Genomic DNA, 26,738 nt, shown 5'->3' with positions numbered 1-26,738 from the left:
CATCTAGAGAAAATATTAAGGACTCTAGAAATTCTCTATCCTACAGCCAATCGGCATATCCGACAAACTCGTACAACGCAATGAGCGAACATCGATGTTTTTTCAAACATCGATTATTTTGCCCATCCCTAGTCTTGTGTATCCCCCGTCTACATTTTATTCAATGCTTGAAACCTCTCTACATTTGTTCGGAAGTTTTATGCTGTAAAAGTGTCGGAAAGTGAGAGCTACCCGCGTTTAGTATCGTGTGTATTAGAGATATAAACAATGTTCGCGTCCAGAAAACACAACGGTTGTACAATGGTTGAGTAATTTCTGAACACAGGCAATCTCAGACTGACTCTGACAAATTAATCTCAATATTATATTAATGTCGGTAAAAAATGAACATAGTAAATGCTTTACAGAGACGAGAGGGCGGACTAGGTGAATAATGAAATAAAAATATAAATTTTACAAAAGTTTCAAATTCGTGTTTTAGAAGTTATCCATATCGTAATAATGGCCATTTAAATTGCACAATTTTAACAAATCAGTATTGATTAAACGTAACTATTTTTTACAATGTGATTTATACATTACGACCAATTTCGTGATAAATTTTAAGAATATGTTGCAATTCTATTCACGTGTTTAATTCTTCTTTTTAGAATCATTACGAGATTATGATATTCCTTTATATCGTTTGACATGCTGGTATAACGATGTATATCATGGGATAACGTCGAATACAAACAGGTATGATGTTTATTCTGACCCACTAGTGTTTGCGTGTAGCTTTTCCACTAAGCCAGGATACGAGGAAGTTCTTGGTTTGGCAAATGAAACTGGACATATTGCTCTTCAAGATACAACAGTCCAAGGAAGACATAATGAGCCATTAGGTGGAATACAGGTTATTACTTATTTTTATAGAGTGAAAATTTTATAGAATTTAATTTTACAGAATTTAATTAAATTTTATAAAATTTAAGAAAACTTTTTATCACACAAGAAAGAATGTGAAAAATCTTTTGCTCTTCTTGCTACTTGGGTAAATGTTTGGAAACACTACTCCACCAAAACTGTTTTTTTTTTGTAGTAATCAATGAATCAAGTTATAAAAAGATATACATTTTTTTTATAATTTGTTGATTACTACAAAACAGAATGCGGTTTTTAATAGAATAGTGCTTCCAAACATTTACCTTGATCAGATTTTGTCGCTTCTAGTTTTTTATATTTGTAACAAATTATTGATATCACTATTATTGATATCACCATTGATATTTGCTAAGCTGCAAAATTTTACTTGATAGTAAAATATTCAGAAATATTAACCATGAGTACGCTATTTTTTAAGGCACATGCCAATGCAATTTTTGATCTTGCTTGGATGCCTGGAGAATTGAAGCTGGTTACAGTAGCAGCGGATCACACAGCACGCTTATGGGATGTCAGTACATTTGGAAGGTCACAAATTAAAGAATTGAGTTGTTTTCATGCACATACAAGAAGTGTAAAAACTGCAGCATTTCGTCATCAGGATAAAGGTATATCTGCTGCAGTGCTTTATCAATTTTGATTATACAATATTATGATTTCTCATATTCACAAAAATAAAAACAGGTGTCTTTATAGAAAATAAAAATTAAATTATTTGCCTGCAACTTATTGTGTAATTTCGAATCTTTCTACATCTTTTGTAAACTTTAGCGGTTTTTGCAACGGGGGCTAGGGATGGCGTAATTATGATATGGGACATCAGAGCCAGCCATTTTGACCAACCCAGACCAGATAATTGCATTACCTCTGGACATCCTGTTGGTAGGGCAACCAAAAGGAAACCAAAGTTACTTCAACCGTCACGATCACAAAGCATCACAGGTTTAACGTTTCAGGATGACTTTACGTTAATTTCGTGTGCTGCGGGCGACGGGTAAGATTGTTACTATACTTGGAAGTATAAGAAAAAATTAAACGCACTTTGATTTGCGAATTGTTTAGACAGAGCGATATGTTCAATATGTTAGAGAGTAAAAAACGAAATATCTCAGATCTTGTAGAACTTCTTTTCATACAGAGATATCAGTAACATGTTTCTATTACAGTTTCATTAAAGTATGGGACCTACGCAAGAACTATACAATCCATAAAAGGGAACCACTTGCCAAACATGAAATTAAATATGCAGGAAGTAGTTCCAAGAACGGTTTCTCCTCTCTGTTGCTGTGTCCAGCCAAGACTACATTATACGCAAGTTGCATGGACCATGTTATATATGCCTATAATTTATCATCGTCTGGTCACGAGTCTGGTAATGTTTTCTTCTTCTTTGAGTCAAAAAATATTCATCTCAGCGAGACCAAGTAAAACTTTTCGTTTTCTGCGACAGTGGGGACGTTTTACGGGCATCAAAATGATTCGTATTACGTAAAAACCTGCTTGAGCGCCGACGGTCGCTACCTTGCCAGCGGATCTAGTGACAGTCTTGCGTACATTTGGCGTACCAACAAACCGGGTAGACCGTTAATCAAACTCCTGGGCCACAGGGAAGAAGTTACTTGTATCACCTGGTGCAACGTGGGTGACATAAAGGTTTCCAAAATATTTCATTATTATCCATTAACAGCCGGTAATTTCTCACATAGCTATGAGGTTCAATATTGATCTAATCTCGTTCTCAGATAGTGACTTGCTCGGACGATTCCTACCACAGAATATGGAGAGTTGGATATGAGCACAAAGTAGAGAACGAAGAAGTGGAAATATGTGGTCGAGCTCAGCCTGTAATGGAAGAATGTATATATACGAGGAGAACTGAAACTACTCCATCAACCACCGATATTCTACATTGCGATAGGACACCAGGTTCGGGCAGTGCTTCGGGTAAAACGATGCTATCGTTGAATCTATAAAAATTTCAACTCAGAATTTGTAATTAGCGATCTAAAAAACTTGCAAATCATAGGTTTCATAACGTTCGGATAGATTTTTTGCTCGCCATATTAGGCCCGCCATTTTGAATTTTGAAATTTTCACCTCAAATTTATATTCAGTCTTCGACCTGAAAAACTAACCCTAAATACCTTTAGAATCCGATCATTTTTTTGTCTTGCCATCAAGGGCGCAAACGATGAAATTCTACGTGAAAGGTTAATTATTCAAAATGTTTATATACATTTAAGTAAGTGTAGCAACTTTTAATATGCATCCGGCGAACTCGCCATGCGTTTAATCTCCGCAGGTGCCACTCCCAGCAACGAGCATGACGCCAATCATAGAGAGGACCAAAATAATACACCCGTCTCAAGTAAACGCAGTTATTTTCAAATGATGGCAAGAGTAAGGTCCGAGGAGAATCTCCCATTTGTTTTGTCTGCTGTCGGCGAGACGAAACGAGTGCGCACGGAATGTCGTGGTACACGAAGATTATTATTCACCACAGACAACAAGAGCACTTCCAGTTCGGATAATGCAACTGAGTCGAACGAGCGGAATACAGACGTCCTTTCCTCACCTACGGTGAACCTACCGAATTTCGTGATAGACGGGACTGCGCCGCACTTGCTTCAGATATCGCCGCAAAAGCAGAAGAAGGACGTCGATTGGTTGACGAAGTTCAGGAAAGAGAGATACGATCAGAAATTTGGTGTATTCTCTCTGGGGTGCAGTCCTAAGAGCAGAACGGCACCTGCTCGAAGGACTTTCAGGATGCGATCGCACGATTCCCCGAAAGTATCAAAAGCGACGAAGAATCCGGTGTCCCCTCTGTTATACTTTTTCAAAGCTTTCAATACCTGCGACAAGGATCCCTCCACCGCCGAAGATGGTAATAATGTGCCTTCGACAAGTATAGATTCGAAATGACAACAGACATCGAATTATAATGGAATTTTGGCTAAGATCCATGGTGGCTAAAATTGTTCACTTCAGATTTCCATCGCTGATATTTTTTTTTTTGCATATTCCCGGTGTTACAATTCCTTAGTTAAACAAGAGAAGCTTTAAGATGTATTCGAAAATTTGCCAACGATGATACGTGTGAGAGAGAAAAAAGTATTTTATATTAATATACGTATATTATAAAAGAAATTGATATATAGGATATCTCTGAATTTAAATACCACACCCCCGTTTGCAGATTGAAGGCACTTCGAACTGAATAGAAAAATCCTATATCGTTTTTTTTTTTTATTATAGAACGTCTTTATTAATAGATATTAATTAGGAGCGCGAGCGTGGTATAGTGGACTGGTGTACCGGTGGAAACCAAAAATATTTATGCTCGTGTCTCTTCTCGGAAAGAAGTGGCAACCTACCGAGCGTATCTTTGCCATGAACGCTTTTCGAAAAAATTTGCCGTTCGAAACCTGCGTTAAACTGTAGGTCCCACATACTTGTGTATAATCAGCGTATACGCAGGCAGATGAGAGAAAGGTCACCACGCCCGGATACGGACAATAGGAGAAGGAAGGAAAGAATATTAATTATAAATTAAGATAGATTGGCATATGAATTCAAAGAATGTGGCAAAATGCACAAGAAATGATACCTTTCTGTTCTGTTGAAGGCTCTACCTGCATACGGCGAGTGTGTTGCATTAAAAAAATTCAAACATTCTATATGTTAATTTCACAGGTGAAGTTGTCAAAAACTTTGATGTATAATTGATGGAATTGAGAGCTCAATTAACTAAAAGATGATAATTCATAGTAGCTTAATTACACAATCATAATTAAGGATCGGCTATCCCGGGATAGTCCAATGTTTATAAGAAGTAAGAATATAAGAAATTAACCAATTATAGTCGATTATTCTCCTTATATTATGATTGGACAATTTTTTATTCTTCTTATGAATATACTTCTAATGCCCATTGTAGACTACACTTCAGAGTCCAGTTAGTCCCGATCTACAATAGGTGTAGTAAATTTTAAGCCGTAAGAAATTGACCAACCACAGTCGAATTATAGGGGAAAAATCAATTATGATTAGTCAATTTCTTACGGTTTAAAGCTTATTACATCTACTATAGATCGAGATTAAGCGCTCTGTAGTTATACGACAATGAACACATCTTAATCAATTCATACTCAAGTAGGTCCTTTTGATTCCATTAATTATATTGATATTTTATCATAAGATTAGTAGAGCTTATGAAAATGGTTAAAGAGTGATAAGAAAATTCCTATGGTCTGATTTACAACGTGATAAAAAGTTCAAAACAAAATATTAAAACTTAGTATCACTTGCTATATGTACCTTGCAACTTTCTGAAACCAAGATTTATGGAAAACAGATTTGATTAAGTGTAATCTGATGCAAAATCAAATTTCTAATGCAAATAATACACAAATCTTTATCTTAAATTTAATGTAAGTTGACGATTATAATTAAAATATTTTTTATACAATAAATTACCCTTTTTTTTTTATAAAAAACGTGTATATATATGTGTGTGTGTGTGTGTGTGTGTAATTATATTTAATTAAATTATAAAAATATTTTTTTATATACCTAGGCTCATACACAACTTTGTTCTTTCCTATGTCGTGTTTAGACGACAAAAATGTTTAACCCAAACATCGCGATGTGAACGTTAAATGTCGCGAAATAAGTTGCGCTCATTTGCTTCTTTTTATTCGTCTTTACTATTTTCGGGACTAAACATTGTTATAGATTGTGGAAGTAATCTAATTTGAATTGGCTTCAAATCGTATTCTTCATGGTCGATGTAAAACATCCGATCTTTATCCTTCTGAAATAAAATCAATAAAATTTCTAAGATTTGTTATTAAAGTTCGGCTATTCCGGGCAGTTAAACTGCTTTTGTGACGTTATAGGCGAGAAATGACATACAGTAAGTTTCTTACGGCGTATAATTTTATTTTTTAGTTCCTCCTGGAAAACGTAATAGTAATCTTGAAACCTGTAAAATATGCGGCAGTCTAAGATGCCTGAGATCCAATATATATATATATATATATACTTCTTTGCCATATAAAATTCCATACGAAAGAGCTGCAGTTCCGAACAACGATTTCTTCCAATTATTTTGTATTGTTCTCAGCAGAGTGCTTAATGCTTTAGCCATTGCGGTTTAAGATTTTTATTCGAAAAAGTCAAATCAGGGCACTTATTATGCGGAGTCCACAATGAGAATTTAAGCTCTAAGCCTTAAGAAATTGATCAATCAGAGTCGAATGTGAGGCAAATAATCGACTGTGATTATCGACCACCAGCGCGAGTTCTGATTGGTTGCTGTTCTTCTACTACCTCCTTTCCTATCAAGCTGTGAATTTTCCCTAATGATGTTGGGGGTAATATATTCTTTAAGTTGCCTATAACCATATTGAAGGAAAGAGAGAGAGAGAAAATTAATTAGTAAACATCCAAGGTAAAAAATTAAAATTGCAGCAGTCGTAAAAACAGTGTATAATTGTCATCTATAACAGTAGTCAGTACAGTTATTATGTGGAAATACAGGGAAAAATAAATATATTGAAAAGTTAAATGTTTATAATAGTAATTTTATTATTTCAGGTTATGGGTAGACAATGTTGTGTTTTGGGATGTTCCTCAGGGATTCATTTACCCTTCCACTCATTCCCCAAGAATGAAATTATGGCAAATAAGTGGAAGACTGCTGTTTATTCAGTGAAAATTAAGCATCTGACCGAGGAGCAAATAAAAAAGTGTGTCGTATGTTATAGACATTTTGCGGATAATGATTATGATTCAATATATAGATTGCGAAGATTAAAACCTGATGTTGTACCATCATTATTTTTGCCAGATAACGATAACAATAATGACAATTCAAAGGCAGATTTGACAGTGGAAAATTCTAAGACAGAAATTGTGTGCACCCCAGCTGTAAATGTTTCTATCACAGAAATGAAAACAGCAGGATATAAACAAATTATGTCAAAAGTACCAAACATTACTATTAACCTAACGAATGAAAATTCATCAAAGACAGGACTTTCTTCACCAAAAGATCCAACATTATACGATAAACATATGAAATGCTTTCATCGTTTTACGCCAAAAATGTGGAAGTTATATAAAATTGCCTATATATTGACAAGGAAACAAGAAGCTGTATCAAGGAAGCAGTTGTCATTCCGTCAGCGTATAAGACAAGCCAATCAATATAGCAAAAGTCCTGCTATAAAAAAATTATTGTATTTGCTAACACCTACTCAACGAACATTTGTTCAAATGCAGATAAAAACCAAATATTCACCTAAGGCATGTACATGAGAAATGATATACCGTGCCACCATAAAAATTAAGATGTTTGATAAATCAATCTTATTCTGTTTATAGGATAGATATTTCACATTAGATGAGAAGATTGCAGCTTTGTCTATCATGAAACAATTCAGTAAATGTTACGAATGCCTAACACAAGTTTTTGATCTGCCCAGTACACATACGTTACGGTCCATACTTCAGAAAATTAACATTCATCCTGGTCCAATCAATTTTATAAATCGACGCTTAAAAGAACAAGTAAAAGTGATGAAACAGAAAGATAAATTATGTCTTTTAATGTGGGACGAAATATTATTACAACCTCACTTGGATTATGATGCAAAAAAGAAGCACATTGTTGGTTTCGAAGACTTTGGGGGCAGGAGGAATGCACGATTTGCTGATCATGCGATGGTTTTTATGGTGCGCGGCATACAAAATGGATGGAAGTTTCCACTGGCATATTATCTCTGCGATGGTGCTACACAAATTGATCAGCTTGCAAAATCGATCAAAACTATTTCCAAAATTATAATTGACAGTGGATTATACTTAGTAGCTTTTGTATGCAAAAATGGAAAGAGAAATCTGGCGGCTGTGAATAAACTGAAATTCGAGTCGGCAAGACGGAAGTTACGACGAGGGGAACGCTGTTGTAAGTGCATTTTGTAATGAGTGACTACGTCAGAATTTACAATTACTTTTATCTTAAACATAGCTGCTGAGTAGGAGTGAAGTTAGTCAAAAATGTATTGCTTTGCATTTTTCTAGACGGTAATATAACAATAAAAAACCAAACTATAATTCCATTGTATGATCCGCCGACTCTCATCAAAGGTGTACGTAACAATTTATTAAACTATAATCTAGAATTTGATTGTGCGGAGAGAGAAGAGCGAAAATTTGCGTCGTGGCGGATTATCGAGCAAGCATATCGTATGGATCTAACTCACAACGTATATCGATTAATGCCGAAAATCACTATGGAGCATGTAATAAAGAGTAAGATGAACATTAAAAAAGTTAAAAATGTTACGCAAGTTTTAAGTATGACGATGGGTGGTTTCATACATCATCATACCAAGTTGAAAGGTATACATTTGTACGAAGTTATGAATACCCGTAAAGTGATTAACATGTTACGAACCACTATTCTTTCTTTAAAAATTTCTTCCGGAATCTGGTAACATTTTAAAATAAGTAAAAAATAAAAAAAAAAACAATTTTTGAAAACTCAAGAAAGCATAATAATAACTTTTTTCAATTTTGTACTTGTAACAATCAAATATAAACGAAAGAAGTAACGACAGTATCTTATTAAAAGATACAAAGAGTTTAAAATACTTTTTTACTTTTTGAAAGCATTCTCCAACGTGTAGTAAAATTTTGCAAAATATGTTTCAATTAACTAATATATATATATATATATATANTATATATATATATATATATATATATGATAAGAGGAAATATATACGTAACTTTTTTATGTTATATATACAGGGTGTCCCGACAAACTTTGTGAGGGCATAGAACGGATTGAATTGAGCAAGAAAATCCTCTACCATTTTGCAAACAATATTTTGAATGATTAATTATTGAAAATATTCATGTATAGATGCTCATACAGCACAAATCATTGCAATTATATTGCAGCAAGGTTGCACAAATTCTGTGTATATACATGAATTTACTTAAATTTTAACGACAGATTTATGTATACGGTTCGTAATGTGTTATTTGTAAATGGTTAGCAATTATTAATCTTATTGATTTCTTCAATTCTTCACACCTAGGACATGTAAATACAATTTACGGACCATTAAAAATGCCGGAAAAGGAAGGTCTCGACACAGCAGAAATGATATTATTTTTTGATCGATTGTTCGACTCTGTAAACGGACATACCTTGAAACCAGAGAAACCGCTGAGAGTCGCTGTTTCAGACAATAGCCCGCATTTGTCATTTTGGCAGAAAGCGATAAAAAGACTACGCAGGATGCGATTTGTTGATCCCGTAGACAAGAAACCGTTGAAAGAATCGATCGTCCTGAGAAACTGGATATCCACTTTACAGGGATTCCGTAAATTGTGGAAAATTCTAAAAAAGTACAAGTTCAAGCACTTCAGGCCGCGAATCTTGAATCAGGATTCGCTCGTGCATTTCTTCGGACAAATCAGATCCCTTGGCGAGAGGAACGCCAAGCCCACGTGTTCGGAATTTGAGAGCTCCTTCAAGACGTTACTACTCAACAATTTAAAGTCACGTTGTATTGTGGGAAGTAACAGTGAGAATAAAACAGACGGGCCGCTGTTGTTCACGTTAAAAGAGTTCATCCGTTGCAGAGCCAAACATGCGAGCAATGATGATGGTTTAACGCAAAATTTGTCAGACTTGGAGACGAAGACCAAGCTGTCAGATAAAATACAAAATTATGATGATATCTGCAGTTCTATAGCGAGGAGAATCATGAGAAGTTCGCATGTTAAAGAATGCCAAATATGTAGAAATCTTATCTCGGATCCGACAAAGTCCGAGTTGGTCCCCAGCGAACGTTTGTTGAAGACTTTCGAGGATGCTGATGTTATACTGGCGCAGATAATGAGTAACGTATGTTATCTACATCATACGGCGCTGATGTTAGAAATCGAACTGTATACGTTAATGGATTTACATTGGCTCAACTGTCAACAGCACCATAATGTGCTGAAAAAACTTCTGATATCGTATATGGTGGTGCTTTTTATTTCTAAATGGTGCAATGGCATAAATGACATTTTAACGGACGATGAACGCGTATCGTTGTCATAAAAACACACAGTGAAATAACACAGTATACTTTATTGTGAGGATATCCCAAATTATCGAAGAAATTTCTCACAATATTTAAACGCCATATCTCTTTGTTTTATATAATGATGTACTTTTGACGCTCAAAATGTAGATCAAATCAACGTCGATTCGATGAGTCACTTCTCGCTGGGGAATATTACTATTCGAATATTCAATATATTAGTACAAATGACGTTCAGTAACTAAAAAATGACCAGCATATGACATGTATTTGTCAGCTACCTGAGTATATAATAATGTATCTTACGATATTTCTTGGGTTTCCTCGGATATCTTTTGGTTAAGATATCCGTAAGATATCAACATCCAACTATCTAAGGATATCTTATGGTTATTATGGCGATATCTCATAATGATATCTGTAGGACGTCTCTCAGATAAAGTGTGCCGTGTGGGGTATATTCTGAACTTACTTTTATCGATAAAAATGCTTCTAAAAGTGACGTAGGAACCACTTAATTGGTTAAGAAACCACATTTAAGGCACTTTTATCGATAAAAGTGAGTTCAGAATATGGGCCTGTATAAAAACAAAGATAAATATAAGATTTAATAATAAAAGAATTTATTTTGTTTTATTTATTTACATTAAAAATAAAACTAATTTTAAGAAAGATATAATTTTATTTATTGTTTTAAATTCATCTCAAGATATTGCATAAAGGTCACCTTATGTAGTCCATCTAAGATGAAATTAAGATAATCTTAAATACAAAGTCTGATTATAAATATTGATAGTATTATTAATGAATCGCAAATTTCACTCAAATTACATAATAACGCTTCTTGACGGAAAGAAAATTCAAATTTAAAAAATCCACTTCGTATGTCGCCATATTGATCCCTCGTTAATCCGTTCTTTTTAGTTGAACTTATTGCACTAGTTCAAAAAATGTACACTGAAGAATTTCATACGTACGCCATTCAGTGTATGTACATAAATTTCTCGAACAGCCTGTTCAACTAAAAAGAACAGACCACGTGGATTCGTCGGTATGATATCGCGAGCTCCAGATTGGTTGAACGCTTCACCAATGATACAACGGCCCACCTAATCGATTAGATCGTCCAATTGGAAGCGAACTCCGACGACGGTCAGATGAGAACGCCGCGTATTACCGCAAATACGCGAGACAAACTCACCTCAAGGTCCTATAATACCTTGTGCGACTTGTGCTGTCCTCTCGGTCGGTGCATCGGCGAAGCTGTTGAAAACTTGTCAGCCGAACATGGCAACGGTGATATCCGACTTAGGTGACGGGCGTCCGGGGTTTTAGTGCCGATGACACGACAATATGAGTGATAAGTCGGTCTCGTTTCGGAGGAGGAATTTGCAAGGAAGAACAAAGACGCCGGCATCGCCGCGAATGAGCTTCCCGCAGGTGAGCCGCTCTTATAGATTCTCGCTCCGCAGATTCGCTCGCACATCAACGGAACTCGTAGATTCCCTTCATGTATCCGATGAAGCGCGACGTGGGAGGATAATGACACGTCGCGATTATGTTCGCATCCGAGACTGCGATCGTCAGTGAAAACACTCGCCGAGCGAAGGGTATATCTGTGACAGCCGCCACATCGGGTTGAGGGGAGGGGGAGTAACGATTGATTGTTCGATTTGCCTGCGAAGTTTTATCCTCGCGCGATTTCGCGAGTGTTCGGTAACAGTTTGCGATTTCGGAGAGGGATGAGCGATCACTTGCTGTTGTTCGAACGTGTTGGAGTATTCTCAAACAAACAACGGTTCTCGTGCGAAATCGCCGACGAGTTCCTTGGACGCGACAAAAAGTGTATTGGTTCACTTCTTTCTTCGAGACGCCAATCCTCGCGTCTATTTGTATCGAGGCGATGATTCAGTTTGAGATACACCAGCTCGATGTTGCGTGCATACATGGTGTTATTTTGTCTGGATGAAAACAGGCCATGACAGTTTAAGCAAGGACAATGGACGGCACACGTGCGGCAGAAGTATTGCCGTTGTTGCAAGAACGTCTGGCGATACTACCGGGTGGACGAGATCGCAGAGGAGGCCCTGTACTGCTATTCCCTAGTACACCGAGGCGCGAACGTGCGAAACCCGAGGATTACAGACGTCTCTTGCAGTATTTGTTCGCTATTCCGAGCGATGAAGCCAGGGGCCTACGTTTTACCGTAATTGTGGATATGCGCGGTACTACATGGGACTCTATCAAACCTATCTTGAAGGTTACAACCCTTTCTAAATATTGTTTGTGAAATTGCTTTTTTCCCATCCATTATAAGATTATTGACAAAGATGTGTCATCTGCAGGTATTACACGAGCATTTTCACCGGACGGTCCATGTTGCCTTTCTGATCAAACCGGAAAACTTTTGGCAGAAACAGAGAACCTCATTGGCTAAGCAGAAGAAATATAATTTTGAAGTAGGTGCATTGTCTTCCTATTGTTTGACAGAGTGTTTTTCAAGTTTGCAAGGATGTTTGACTGATTTAAAATACATTAATTTCAGATCAACACAATCAGTTTAGAAGCTCTCGTAAAGGTTATCGACCCTTCTCAACTCACCGCGGACTTGGACGGATCCTTACAGTACGATCATGCTCAATGGATCGACACGAGATTAGTTGTAGAAGATTTTACATGGCAAGCGGCCGATCTCCTCGATCGATTAGACGACCTGCAGGAGGATCTTAGTCGGAACGACTTTGCCGACGACGTCGCGGGAGCTAAACATGGCATTGATCTGCACAATGAAATGAAGAAGAAGATCATGAAAGTCCCAGTGGAGGACATCGAAGTTGTCGGTCAACGTCTGCTTCAGCGATTCAACAGCGGTTAGCACCTCTTTCTCATGAAATACGGATTTTTGAGCTGGCATGAAGCAAATACCGCTTGTATAAATATTGTTTTTGAAGAAATATATCTTTCTCGCGAATGTGTGATTTAATATATATATATCGTCGTAACAACAGGTGCAACAGCGACTGCCGGAGAAGGAGGGAGTATCGACAATGGCGCGGCGAGTTGCACGGATCCTGACGGACGGGCTCTGGCCACACTCGTTATTCAGCATTTGGACTCGGTGCACGCCGCGCAACAGCATCTCCTGCAATTGTGGCACATCAAGAAGATGAAGTTGGACCAGTGTTTTCAGCTGCGGCTGTTCGAGCAGGACTGCGAGAAGATGTTCGACTGGATCTGCCACAATCGCGAGGTGTTCCTCGCGAGTTACGTAGAGATCGGCCGCTCGTATCAGCTGGCGAAGAATCTGCAGGAGGAGCACAAACACTTCACGATGAGTTCGATGAATGTTTACGTGAACATAAATAAGATCCTGACGATGGCCGGCAGATTGCTGGAGACGCAGCATTACGCGGCCGGGCACGTGCGGGCGGTGGCGGGCCGTCTCGATCGAGCTTGGAAGGAATTCGCCGCCGGCCTCGACGAGCGCACCGCGGTACTTAGTTTAAGCGTCGTGTTTCATCACAAGGCGGAACAGTATGTCGACAATGTCGCCGGTTGGAGCCAGGCGTGCGACACTAGCAATCTGCCCAGTGAAATCCCGGTGCTCGAGTCTCACATTCGCCAGCACCAGACTCTCTACGAAGCGATGTGTCAGGCGTACACCGAGGTAATTTCCCCATTCTTTCTTTGCACTGAGTGAGCGTACATCGTCTGATCGTCGTCTCTACCGACAACCACCGAACGGCTCGATAGATAAGACTGTCGTTACTTGTATTAATCAAACCGATTCTTCGTTTCATTGTTATTTTCTCATGTGCTCTGTATTTGTAAATTCATTTGATATTTGACAGGTTTACAATGCGTATCAGGCATTATTGAGTGGCCTGGGTTCAATGCTGCAAGTATGTCATAATGTGAGCGCCCATGCCTCAGGGTCGGACACATTTCGCGTCAATTATGTACGAAAAAAATTCTCTTAAAGCTTCTATAGGCGATGGATATCCATTACTCGCTTGGTACTTGGGTGCTACTGGAAATGATATCTATCCGCAAATTTTCTGCAATATAATTAACATACAATATAATTTGCTCGTTATAGCTGAGGCGTCTCACAAAGAAGGAAACAGAAACTGTTCTTCACCGATTTTGACGGGCTTTGTTGGATATTTCTTGTAAAGCAACAACAAATATTCCTATCTTTCGATGTGATCCCTTTCCCGTTTCCGGTTTCTTTACGTTGTAATATTTTTCGGTCGTAAGTTGTTTTTTACGTAGAATAAAGTTCCGCAAACAAAAATATAGGTTTCCGCTAAAAAAAAAAAAAAAAGTTAACCTTGAAAATGTCTATGCATTAAAAAAAAGCTAATAATTTTGATTGCCCCTTAAAATCATGGAACACGTGTTTCAGCTTTTTTTTTTCTAATTTGTTGTCTTTGGGATATTTCGTTGTGTCAACTTAAATGGTACACCCTATATATATGTACTGAGGGAAAATTTTATGTTTATTCATTTACAAAAATAACAATTGCTTTGCAAAGAAAATATGACAATTTGGCGGAAGATGTGTATGTGGAGAGATGCTCCTGATCAACAGCTTGACCGCCTGGAACGGGGTAATCCCAGGCGTCGCCTCTGAAATCGAAAAGGGCGTCTAATTCCGAGCATTACTTTATAAAACATAACCGAAGCCCGTCAAAATTGTTTGAATCGGTGAGAGGCACAGTTCTATCTTTCTTTTTCCTTGTCAATACTCTCGAGAAAATTTTGTTGCGCATTGACGTACGCGCCCGCCCGCGTTATCGATATTTTTTTCTTTATCTTCATCCTGCTCTTATTTTGAATTCGACCGAAAATTCAAGTTGTTATGTATCACATTCTGTCACATCGCAATTTAAATCCACATACTCGAAAAGAAAAAAAAAATGGATGTTGTATATTATTGTTTCTTAAGCGGGATTGGGTAAAATTCTTATTTAGGTGCATAGTACCAGTAAGAAGCTTCTTTATCAACTGGATCATCTTGTGCAAGTCTGTAATCAACCGCAAGGAATTGACCATGTCGCCAGAAAACATGTACGTTAATTGGTGTATACAGGAACAATTATTATCGTTTTGTTTTTACGTTATTAAATTCCTCCCTGTGTTCACACTTTCTGTGTTTAATTTTCAAGATTTCAGCGAATTCTCGCAATTCAGAGAAATAATAGGAGCCTAATTTCAACCACTTCCTATTATTAATCATACCTCTTCTTCTATCTCCCGTCGTACTTGTTGCATGGGAAACAAAGCTTACTCGGCGGGGATAAAATAATAAAATGTGTGCTTGCTTACGCTATAACCATATTATATCTGGTTTGTGTGAAACTCATTGAAATAGTATTCGTCGGAATATCGATCGTCGGAATGCATGCAGTATTATTTAGCTAGCTCTAAATCTGGAATAATTTGTATCATGTAATACATCCTGATCTGTACAGAGTCAAGATGGACACAATATTGACAGTCATAGCGGCACAAGCGGCAATCCGGCGGCCGATTACAGCGAAGGCGCATCTCATGTTTTAGCTGTTATTCATCAGATTCTTGGTCATCACAGGGCGCTGGAGGCTCGCTGGCACGCCCGAAAAGTCAAGCTACATCAACGGCTCGCGTTGAGGTAGTATGGAAAGAATCCATCTAGCGTCACATCATGCCGACGAAATATGTATTTATAATTCCTAGACTGTTCCAAGAAGATGTGAAACAGGTTCTCGATTGGCTGACGAACCACGGCGAGGTCTTTATCAGAAAAAATACAGGCGTAGGTCGTAATCTGCAGAAAGCACGAGTCTACCAGAAAAGCCACGAACATTTCGAGAATGTTGCACAGGTACGGTATATAAGTTCGAACGTATGGAAGTAAGTTGGAACGGATGTATTTCCGGTTGATAGAACACGTACACGAACGCGACGAAGCTTCTGACCGCGGCGGAAGAGCTCGCTCACACAGGAGAGTGCGCGCCCGACGAGATATACGCGGTGGCGCAAGAATTGGAAGCTCACGTAAGCAGTTTCGCGGCGAGGGTCGAGCAGCGACGTCGCCGATTAGATCTGGCAGTGGTATTTTACACTCACGAGAAAGAGGTATTTATCAAGTGCAACCAGTGTGAACATTCTTACACATCCGTGCTGACATTTCAGCTGACCGGATGGGTGGACGAGTTGCGTCAGGAGCTGCAGCAGGACGAGGTGGCGGAAAATCTGGAAACGGCTGAGAGACTGCTGGAGCAATGCGCGCAACACCGATCGTCCTGCCTGGAGGCGTGCGCCTCGACGATAGCCCAGGGCGAGGCTCTGCTGCAGGAGCTTCGCGAGGCCACCGACGCTCCGGACAGCACCGGGTCCGTGTCGGCGATCGAGACGGCCTTGGACCGACTGGCGGGTCTGAGGCAGGAGCTGGAGGAACTCTGGGCCACCAGGAAGCTCCGGCTGGAGCTGTGCCTGCGTTTGCGCGTGTTCGAGCGGGACGCGCTCGAGGCGAGCGGCCAGCTGGAGATGTGGGCGCAGGAGTTGCAGGGCCCGCCGCGCGAAGGCTCGCCCGAGCAGCTGCTGCGCGTCCACAACGACGGGGTCGCCCACATGCAGAACACGGCGTTCCAAGTGCTGCACCGCGGCCGAGAACTGGCCCAGGTCCTCGAGGAAGCGGGGGTGTGCATAATGGCGGACGGTCAGCACAGCGCGGCGGCGCGGGTGCAGGTGCTGCTCGAGTTTCTCAACGAGAGGGAGCTGGACGCGGAGGATCTCGCGGAGATGCGACGGGTGCGGCTGGAGCAGGCCTCGCAATTGCTGCAGCTGCAGACCGACGCCTCCCACGTGGCCAAGTGGATACGGAACGGCGAGTCGATGCTGCTGGCCTCGCTGAGGGTCCCGGAGAATCTCCAGGACGCCGAGCAGCTGCGACTCGAGCACGACCAGTTCCAGGTCGCGATAGAGAAGACTCACACTTCTGCGGTGCAGGTGAAGCACAGAGCGGACGCTCTGGTGAGCGCGAATCATTACGATCCGAAGAGCATCAGGGAGGTGGCGGAGGACGTCACCAAACGGTGGCAGCAGCTGGTCACCTGTGCGGAGGAACGGCACAAATTGGTCACCGCCAGTATTAACTTCTACAAGACGGCGGAGCAGGTGCGCTCGGTGCTCGACAGTTTGGAGCGCGAGTACAAGAGGGACGAGGATTGGTGCGTCGCCGGTGAGAAGGGCGCCCAGGTGCCGACGTTGCTCGGCAAGCATCAGGAGCAGAAGGAGGCCTTCCTCAAGGCGTGCACGCTCGTGCGCCGCACCGCGGAGACCTTCCTCAAATACACCAATCGTAGCCTGCAGTTTTACAGTTACCAGGCGAACAGCGCCGGTTCCGAGAACAAGGTGAAAAATATCCTGGAGGAGTTGCTCAGCAAGGAGAACAAGGTGCTCGAGTATTGGACTCAGCGCAAGAAGCGTCTGGATCATTGCCAGCAGTACGTTTTGTTCGAGCGTAGCGCGAAACAGGCGCTCGAGTGGATCAGGGAGACCGGGGAGTTGTATCTCTCGACGCACACCAACGTCGGCAAGAATCGCGTCGAGAACGAACAGTTGCTGCGGGAACACAACGAGTTCAAAGGTGCCGCGAGAGAGACCAGGGAGAAGGTCAAGCTGATCATACAGCTGGCCGACAATTTGGTCGACAAGGGTCATGCTCACTCCGCGGCGATCAAGCAGTTCGTCGCCGAGGTCGATCAGCGATACAAAGACTTTAGCGCGCGAATGGACTGCTACAAGACGCAAATCGAGGCCGATCTCGGCATACAATCCGACCAGGAGGGCCACCGAGAGCTCTCTATCGATCGTAATTCGGATCCGTTGCTCGAGGAGAAGATCAAGGGTAAAGATCTGAAAGAGCTGAACGAGGAGAAGAGGAGGTCCGCGCGCAGAAAGGAGTTCATCATGGCCGAACTCTTGCAAACCGAGCGCACCTACGTCAAGGACCTGGAAACCTGTATCCGTTGTTTCCTCGACGAGACGCGATGCGGCAAGGGAAACGTTCCGCCTGGTCTGCTGAGCCGGGAATCGATCATCTTTAGCAACATAGAGGAGATACATCAGTTTCACAGCAACGTCTTTCTACGCGAGTTGGAGAAATACGAGACTATGCCGGAAGACGTGGGACATTGTTTCGTCACGTGGGTGAGTGTGCGTCGATTTTGCTCAAAGAAATCGTTAGGAACCTTCCACTCCTCTACCATCGATTTATTTATTTACCATCGGTTGAGGTGAAATCGACTCTTGAAGAAACAATTAAACAACGAACGGATCTCTCGATACACAGACCGTATTTATAGGAACAATCTCGTACAAAATCTACGTTGATTCCCACCAACCAAGATGCATATTCTCGATTGGTACAATTCTATGCAATTGAATCATTTGTTAAATACATCTCATGTTCATCACTTTTAAATGAGAGTTTTACAACTATTGTTTACATATTTAAAGAAAAAACAATTATTTTCGACGACACTGATATTGTTGTAAAATTATTTTTTCATCATTATTAGAAGGTAGCGTTTCATAATTATCTCAACCCGCTTTCGTTCGTTTTCATTTGTTTTTATACAATACGCTTTGTTTTAAGGCACCCAAATTCGACATGTACGTAACTTATTGTAAAAACAAGCCCGAGAGTAATCAGCTGTTAGTAACACACGGTGGGACGTGGTTTGAAGAATTGCAGAGAAAGCATAGAGTGGAACATCCTATCGCTGCATATCTAATCAAACCTGTACAAAGAATTACGAAATATCAGCTGCTACTTAAGGACTTACAGGTATACTATAAATCTCTTGTAACCGAAAGTATCTCGAGCAAATTGTGCAAAATTTCCCGTTGTTTTCAGGCTTGTTGCCAAGAGGGACAGGGCGAGATAAAGGATGGATTAGAGGTGATGTTAAATGTGCCTAAAAAAGCTAACGATGCCTTACATTTAAGTCTACTGGAAGGTTGCGACGTTAGGATAGATACACTCGGCGATGTTGTATTGCAAGATTCCTTTACAGTATGGGACCCAAAACAGTTGATCCGAAAGGGGAGAGATCGTCATATATTTCTTTTCGAGTTATACCTCCTCTTCAGTAAGGAAGTGAAGGATTCTGCCGGGAAGGTTCGTGCGAGAGATCATTGCGTCACTGACGTATTTTCTCAATAATTTGTGATGCACGTTGAATGAAAAGAAATTTACAACCTCTTCTTAACTCGTGCATCAAACAATTCTCTCTGCTCATTCTTCTCGCTTAAGTTGAAATTATCTAATTGCGAGATCGACTCTTGTTGGCCCATCTTTCTTACTTTGGTTGAATATCTATCAATATTACGCTATAGTTTGTTTGTCGGGCGATCATACCATTGTTGATCTCTCTCTCTCTCTTTCTCTTTGTACTTAGGTAAAATATATTTATAAAAATCGTCTGATGACTTCCGAGTTGGGTGTGACCGAGCATATCGAAGGCGATGAATGCAAGTTCGCGGTGTGGACGGGACGAGCGCCAACCAGCGACACTCGCGTAGTGCTGCGCGCAAATTCGATGGACGCGAAACAGTTGTGGGTGAAAAGGTTGCGCGAAGTAATACAGGAAACCTATTTCAGCCTGAGTATGCCGAAGAGCCCGGCCAAGAAGAGCTCCAGCCAACGCTCGAGCAGAGACTTGGAGGAATGCGCGTCCTTGGACGACAGTGTGGAGAATCTCGATAGGAATTCACTGGCTTCCTTCGGCTCAACCAACACCACTGATTCGGATAAGGTAAACTATTTTCTCACCATCAAAACTTCGCACGGTTCGCATATTATGTATGTTTGGAAACAATTTCACGAGTTTTTTTTTTTACCATGTTTCTCAAACATCAAAACTGCGAATGATTTCTGCTCTTGCAGAATTCGATTAATGCAGAAAGAAATTTCACGCTACTAAATTCTGCCAAGAGAAGTGGTGGTATATTTTAATTGATTTACTTTCGATTTTTTCGATCGCGTAGATTCAATCATCTTAGGGCAACTTTTATCGAATCACTCTGATTAAATGAATGATGAAAAATAGTGACTGAGATCGCAGTAAATTTCAAAATTTAACGTCAAGTTCTCTGAATCTTAAGGCAAAATTTGTAATCGTAATTCCGTGAGAAAATCACACATTCTCCTTGCGCTCGAAGAGCTGCTGGTAAAAGTTTCGCCTCGAGAGCACTTTCATAGAAGGAGGATCGAGTAGATTTCTCGCGCCCCCTGCGACAGGGTAGGAAGCCGCGCAGGGTGGGGCGCGAGTTGGGTTGGGTTAGTTATAATCTCTCGTCACTCGGTCGGTCGGTAGCGATCAGTACGGGTGCGACTTTCGTGTCGGGTGGATCCGCTCGAGGGGATCCACCGCTGGTGGTCGCGTAGAGTCGCTCTGACCTTCTTAACGGAGTGAGAGAAGGAGAGAACGAGCAGCCACCATCGCGATGGCTGATACAGCGCTGCGCATCGCACCCTCCGTGAAGTCTCCACATCATTCCTCCTCCCTGTCTTCGCGCGTGTGAAATAGCGTTGCAGAGAGGCAAATTGCCATGACGTCACCGGCCGGAAAACCGGCGACGATCGCCCAGAAGGCGCGCCGTAAGATCTCGTTGCCTTGGTTCCGCCAGGGCTCCGCGACACCGCCGCATGCAACCCTCTCCAGACAACACACCATCGATACGCCGAGCTCGTTCCAGGCGCGACTTCTGCGCCGTCAACCCTCTCTCACCCAGGTACCATCCGTCATTAAAATCGAATGAGATCCAAATCACGGAAAGTTTTCCGAGAAATCAACCGAGTGAAGTGACATTTTTCTTCCAAAGAGCGAAACATTGCTGTGGATTCACAACAGTTGAATCTTATCGCAACGATAAGTCATGAATTTTATATATATATATAGAGAGAGAGAGAGAGAGATTATAAAGCGGATGTCTGACCACATTTACCGATACGTGAGAATTTCGTGTAAATTTCTTAAACTAGCGCAGCTCGCGAAAGAATGCAACTATCGTGGGAAATATTATATCGCGATAACGTAATCTGTCCCGCCGCTCTTCTTTATCGCCTCTTCTTCCCCACCTAGTTTTCACGATGCGATACCGTCGAACATTTGGCACATGGAAAATTCTATTTCGGGTCACCGCGGAATGTGCGAAAATCGAGCGAGAATAAGCGACGAACAATTGCGCGTTTACGGCTGCGAGGATATACACACACACACACACACACATAATGTACTCCCGATATTTATAGTAACGTCAAAGTACCATCGTGTTGTGACATTAGCTATTTTCAAAACGCCGGAATTCGCGAGCGAGAGAATGTGCTGCGTTGCAGATGCGCGCACGCGCTCAACACTGTGTGATACGACGATCACTCGGGCGTCAATAATTCGCTGGATCTTCGCTCCGTCGATCCGCAAATTCAAAGACAATTGGCCGCGTNCCCATCTACGCTTGCGTAAGCACGAGAGGGCAGCTCTCTTCCTTTACCTCTCTGCTTTCGGTCCACCTTACATTTTCACACACACATTGATTGTGCATCGAAGAAGGAAAGCGTTTCCGCTTTGCTTTCCAGACCGGAGTGGTCGAAATGACATGGGTGGTCGCTGATCATTTGGCGGCGCCTGGCTCGAAGGAGCTCAGCGTGACGAAGGGCCAGCAGGTCGAGGTGTTGGAGAACGGCAGTACCAACACAGTCCCCGAATGGACGCTGGTACGTTTGCCGCTCACTCCTGGACAAGCGGAACCTCCCGCGGAGGGTCTGGTGCCCACCAGCGCGCTGAAACAACCACCGACCGCCTCTTGCAAAACCTCGCCGTCCAGAAAAGCGTCCACGCAGCAGCAACCACAACAACAACAGTCGTCGCATCATCACCATCATCATCATCCGTACCATCAGATTAATCAGGCGATCGTCCAAGCACAAACTGCCGTTACATCGCCGAGTGCTGTTACGTTACAGCCGACGAGCACCGCGGCGGCGGCGGCGGTCACGCAAACGACCGCGCTGTCGTCCGCGGTGCTGACGCCGATGTTGTCGGAGGACGCGGGTGAGCTTTCATTCTTTCTCGTCGCGATATTAAAATTAGTAGCGCGGCGATTATTTCAAGGCGGAATAATAATGGCACTTTTAAACACATACAGATACAGCCGACGGATCGGCTAATTCACCCGGCAACAAGAGGCGAGGTTTCAGCGGGTGAGCATTTTAGAAAGAGTGTGTTTATCTGGAAAATGTCACTGCGATAATCACGTACCGTAGCGACGGTGTTTCTGTTTATAGACGGAAGTGGCTCCCACCGCCTTTACGTAAACTCAGCCAAGGTAAAGTGGAGAAAACCAATACGACGGTGCCGCCGACGTCATCGTCTCCTTTGATTGGGCCCTCTTTGAAGAAAAGCGACAAACGCTTTAAATTGCCGAGCGGCGCCGAGCATAATCGGCCCGGTAAGGCGATCTACGAGGCCGAAGCCCAAGAAGGCGAGGAGGAGGAGGAGGAGGAGGAAGAGGTCGACAGAGAGGAAGAGGAGCAAGAGATCGAGGTGGACGTGGCGGAGAGCGAGGACACCGCGGCGATAGGCTCGCTGCAGGAGCAGAACGGCGGCGAGGACGCCGATGACGACTTGGAACTGCCACCGCCGATGAAGCCTATAACGACGGAGCCGATACTCGTGACTACCGCCAACGGCCCGTCGGGATCGACGATACCGAATGAACTGTCCGGGAAACGAGTGAGCATTGATCGCCTTCTCGCTTTGCTCGCAGATCACGATGATCATGATTTCCTTCCCACAGACTGTCGAACGTTCCGCCAAGACGATCCTCGATGGCGCCACCACGGCTGACCACCTTTCGGAGATCGAGCAAATCGTCAAGGAGAAAATGGTGAGTCCGCGACGGTTCGCGTACAAGATCGCGCGCATTACGCGAGTGTATCGTTCGCAGGAACAACACACGGAGAATCAGGAAAGGCATATGCGAACCCCGAACGGGAAATCGTTGAGCAGCGAAGAGGACTATCCCACCAACAATCCGGCGGCCGTTCTCGAGGAGTCAGACCCGGAGAGTACCACGATCGCCAAGCGGCAATTCGTTATTCGCGAGCTGGTCGACACCGAGAGAGACTACGTGAACGACTTGAAGCAGATAGTCGACGGTTACATGGCACTAATGCGAAATCCCGACAGCGAGATCCCCTTGCCGGAGGATCTGCGCGGTGGGAAAGATAAAATGGTTTTCGGTAATATAGAAGCCATCTACGAGTGGCATAGAGAGTGAGTCACGCCTTTCTTCGCCATAATCACACACTTGTGTTTGTCGTCACTCGCGCCTTTTTCCTGCTTCTAGCTTTTTCCTCAAAGCTTTGGAACGTTGTTTGGAACGTCCCGAGGAACTCGGACCTCTCTTTAAACGTTACGAGCGAAAGTTACACATGTACGTGGTTTATTGTCAGAATAAGCCCGTTTCGGAATACATTGTCTCCGAATATATAGATACTTACTTCGAGGTAATCAGTAAATCGATAAACGGCTGTACCATAAGACGGAAAACATACAGCCATTGTTGTATTATAGGAACTTAGGCAAAAACTCGGACATCGTCTCCAACTTTGCGACTTACTGATCAAGCCTGTACAAAGGATTACAAAATATCAACTTCTTCTACGGGAGGCACTGCGCCTCACTGAACGAACTCAAAGGTTATCGGAAATCGAAGGCCTCAGAGCGGCGGCTCATGTCATGCGAGTTATTCCTAAAGCTGCAAACGACATGATGGACGTCGGCAGATTACAAGGTTTCGACGTGAGTGTTGTCCTTTCCGCGACTCTTTTATTCTACCTAGTATAAATCATTCTTTTAGGGTAAAATAACGGCGCAAGGAAAACTGTTGCTGCATGGTCCGCTTCTAGTGTCGGAAATCTCGAATGTCTCTACGAGAGGGAAAGAATGGCAAGTGTTTCTTTTTGAGCAAAATATTATCTTCAGCGAATCTGTCGGCAAGAAGACTCAGTTCACCAATCCTGCCTATATATATAAAGCACATATACAGGTAAAATCGTCGTCATCATTTCTTCTTTTGTTTTTATCCTTCGTCTCCTTGGTTTTATATATATATATGACTAAATTTACCAACATTATTTAAACATACTATTTACTCTTTCTATTTATTTTATTACATATTTATACCTCATTATTCGAGAAGAAATATCGTGTACAATATATACTGTACTGTATATCGCAGGTAAACAAGATGAGTCTCGAAGATTCGAATGATGACCCGGAAAAATTTGTCATCCGATCAACGGATCCTCGAAAGCCGGGACTAGGATTTTCTTGTAGCGTAGCTGAAGAAGGTGGACCGCGCCGGCAGGAGTGGGTAGACACGATCACTGCCATCCTGCAAACACAGCGCGATTTCCTGAAGGCGATACAGTCACCGATTGCCTACCAGAAGGAACTTACCAAAGATCCACTGTAAGCGTCTCTAACTTAACACTGAATTACACTGACTCTCTTTTAATATTCGATCTGTGAATATTCGTTCCGACATATTTTTGTATATTTTATATAAAAAGAGATACAATCGCCATAATAAGCTAGATAACCGTAGTCGTCTCCTAAAGAACCATCGCCTGCTTTCCTCTGCGCCCTTCAGCTCCATTTTCGTCTTTGTTGAAAATTAAGTGACTACTTTTCACTGTTTGGATATATCTCTTAGCGCCTACACTGTTATTAATATTATGCTAAAAATGTGCACGTATCCAGTCATTTTCTCACATTCCTTTTTCTGGATTACCTTACGGTGATGCATCTTGCTTTCGTAGTACAGAGGAAACGATAACAATTCAGTATTCTATTTCCACGCAGAAGCTTAAAAAAATGGCTAAAATACTGTAAAAATGAAAAAAAAAATCTTTATTGGCTAATGAGAAAACAGTTTATACAGAAGAATATATGCAGGGTGTCTCAAAAAAGTGCTGCATTATTTTTTAACGGCCGGTCATTACGGCACGGATCTGAGTGCGATTTTTTCTTATAGCTCCTGACTACTTGCTACGTGATTATTCGTGTTTAATGACAAGTCACAAGAGAGGAACAGAAGCCAAGAATTTTTGCATTATATCGGTTCGTAAAATTGGACGCACACTTTTACTCAAACAATCAATAAATATATGAGTTTTCATTCCGCAGTTTATCACCAATTTTCTTCTCCACGTTTCACTTCGTCGTTTCTGGTTCGTGCCTGGCCAGTTTGTGGATTCGCCGTGAATTTCATAATAAATATAAATTCTTGGTACACGTTTTGTCGCTTCTGAAACGTTGCTAAACAAAACAGTCACAGTGAGTAGTCGAGAACCTTAAAGAATCACAGGATTCCTGACAGAAGTAAAGATTGGATAAAGTTTGAGGAGTTTTAAAAAATTGTAAATTAATAGGAGTATTAATTTCTTTGTTACATATATCTATCAAGCACATTTAACAATATTTTAGTATAGAAAAATCCGATTTTATGGTAAATATAATATCATTGTATTCATTTCAATATTGTTTTGCAAACAAATCATGCATCAATGGTAATCATTCTGGTCTCAACAGGAATGAAATCAGTGTCAAGACATTTTTCTTTTTTATACCAAAGTATTGTTAAATATATTTAATGCATAACAAAAAGTTAATATTAATTTACAACTTTTTATAATACCCCAAATTTTTCCTCCTATCAGGGTTCTGTGTGACCCCTTAACGAGATGAAAGGGAAGGAAGCATTGTGTTTCATCGCCATGTGCATTGCGAAATTAAATTTTTATCCAACGAGAAATGACTCATCGAATCGACGTCGATGTTCATTTCTCGCTGGGTAATATTTGAATAATCACGTAACTGAATATCTGAGAAGAGAATCGTTGAGGAAGCATCACCTTCAGATTTTGATCGATTCGCGCTCTGTCGTTAAAAAACAATGCGTCGGTTTGGTACATATATAAATATATAAATGTATATCTTTTCATATTCGATAACATTTCGAACCGATTGTAGAATTCAACTATCGCTCTGTATCAGATACGGACAGTACATACTTTAGTATTCTAGACCGCCGTGGGCATGCGAGAGTAAATACTCTTTTTATCGTTTAATGGATCAAAATCTACTCACCTCTCTGTTCCTTAACGTGTACTACTCTCTCTAGAACTTGAACTATCGGTTCCAGAACCTATAACGTGTATTAATCCGTTCCAACGCGCATGCATACACGCGTGCATGTATTATATATACACATGCATATATATATATATATATATATATATATATATAATGTGTGTGTGTGTATGTGTGTGTGTGCATGTGTGTGCATGTGTGTATATGCACGGGGGCGTATTTTGTTGTTTACGTGCGTTTACGTCTACACACAAGCGAATAAACGATAATACAAAAAAAAGACGCGCTTCGGTGCGATGTATTAATAACGTATAATATTGGAGATAATGCGAGATACATATATATATATATATATGTATATATATATATATGTGTGTGTGTGTGTGTGTAATAATTTTAATAACATTTACAAACGCGCGCACGAATCTGGACGAACAGGTGTGGCAGTAATACCGTATATATATATATATATATATATATATATATA

At 41.3% G+C, this 26,738-nt stretch overlaps 3 protein-coding genes across 13 annotated transcripts in view; all 3 read left to right on the top strand.

Moving 5' to 3' along the window:
• The first annotated feature begins 200 nt into the window (after positions 1-200).
• Positions 201-5,394, top strand: LOC106742098 (protein lethal(2)denticleless). 2 transcript variants are annotated; one of them, XM_014614732.1, is made up of 8 exons: positions 201-426; positions 651-895; positions 1,343-1,532; positions 1,696-1,918; positions 2,091-2,296; positions 2,375-2,577; positions 2,667-2,850; positions 3,227-5,394. In XM_014614732.1, exons 1-8 carry the CDS (start codon positions 384-386, stop codon positions 3,847-3,849), a joined length of 1,917 nt encoding a protein of 638 aa, XP_014470218.1. In that variant the 5' UTR covers positions 201-383; the 3' UTR covers positions 3,850-5,394. The 2 variants fall into 2 exon arrangements, with proteins under 2 accessions (XP_014470218.1, XP_014470217.1); XM_014614731.1 differs by having other exon boundaries at positions 2,667-2,868.
• Positions 5,395-6,307: 913 nt separating this feature from the next.
• Positions 6,308-10,625, top strand: LOC106742071. Of its 4 annotated transcripts, XM_014614683.1 has the most exons (6): positions 6,347-6,439; positions 6,526-7,236; positions 7,315-7,897; positions 8,014-8,016; positions 8,113-8,334; positions 9,039-10,625. In XM_014614683.1, exons 2-6 carry the CDS (start codon positions 6,529-6,531, stop codon positions 10,052-10,054), a joined length of 2,532 nt encoding a protein of 843 aa, XP_014470169.1. In that variant the 5' UTR covers positions 6,347-6,439; positions 6,526-6,528; the 3' UTR covers positions 10,055-10,625. The 4 variants fall into 4 exon arrangements, with proteins under 4 accessions (XP_014470168.1, XP_014470169.1, XP_014470166.1 ...); XM_014614682.1 differs by having other exon boundaries at positions 6,308-6,379; positions 8,014-8,334; XM_014614680.1 differs by having other exon boundaries at positions 8,014-8,334.
• Positions 10,626-11,276: 651 nt separating this feature from the next.
• Positions 11,277-26,738, top strand: part of LOC106742070 (triple functional domain protein) — a 20,192-nt gene continuing 4,730 nt past the window's right edge. For 2 of the 7 annotated variants that reach the window (XM_014614679.1, XM_014614677.1), the window contains exons 1-22: positions 11,277-11,477; positions 12,013-12,297; positions 12,383-12,496; positions 12,583-12,907; positions 13,046-13,704; positions 15,015-15,110; positions 15,515-15,693; positions 15,759-15,906; positions 15,969-16,160; positions 16,218-18,236; positions 18,685-18,876; positions 18,946-19,209; positions 19,490-19,846; positions 21,670-22,144; positions 22,239-22,293; positions 22,357-22,825; positions 22,890-22,979; positions 23,040-23,368; positions 23,442-23,601; positions 23,669-23,896; positions 23,955-24,143; positions 24,336-24,568. In XM_014614679.1, the coding sequence (XP_014470165.1) occupies positions 12,037-12,297; positions 12,383-12,496; positions 12,583-12,907; positions 13,046-13,704; positions 15,015-15,110; positions 15,515-15,693; positions 15,759-15,906; positions 15,969-16,160; positions 16,218-18,236; positions 18,685-18,876; positions 18,946-19,209; positions 19,490-19,846; positions 21,670-22,144; positions 22,239-22,293; positions 22,357-22,825; positions 22,890-22,979; positions 23,040-23,368; positions 23,442-23,601; positions 23,669-23,896; positions 23,955-24,143; positions 24,336-24,568 (7,034 nt within the window). In that variant the 5' untranslated portion in view covers positions 11,277-11,477; positions 12,013-12,036. The remainder of the gene's footprint in view (positions 11,478-12,012; positions 12,298-12,382; positions 12,497-12,582; positions 12,908-13,045; positions 13,705-15,014; positions 15,111-15,514; positions 15,694-15,758; positions 15,907-15,968; positions 16,161-16,217; positions 18,237-18,684; positions 18,877-18,945; positions 19,210-19,489; positions 19,847-21,669; positions 22,145-22,238; positions 22,294-22,356; positions 22,826-22,889; positions 22,980-23,039; positions 23,369-23,441; positions 23,602-23,668; positions 23,897-23,954; positions 24,144-24,335; positions 24,569-26,738) is intronic. The other 5 variants (XM_014614676.1, XM_014614678.1, XM_014614674.1 and 2 more) reach the window with 5 other exon arrangements.

The sequence above is a fragment of the Dinoponera quadriceps genome, unplaced genomic scaffold (genome assembly GCF_001313825.1).
Source record: "Dinoponera quadriceps isolate SergipeBrazil2010 unplaced genomic scaffold, ASM131382v1 scaffold588, whole genome shotgun sequence".
Classification (NCBI taxonomy): Eukaryota; Metazoa; Arthropoda; class Insecta; order Hymenoptera; family Formicidae; genus Dinoponera; species Dinoponera quadriceps.
The sequence above is the reverse complement of the archived record's forward strand: the minus strand, read 5'-3'. Positions and strand labels throughout refer to the sequence as shown.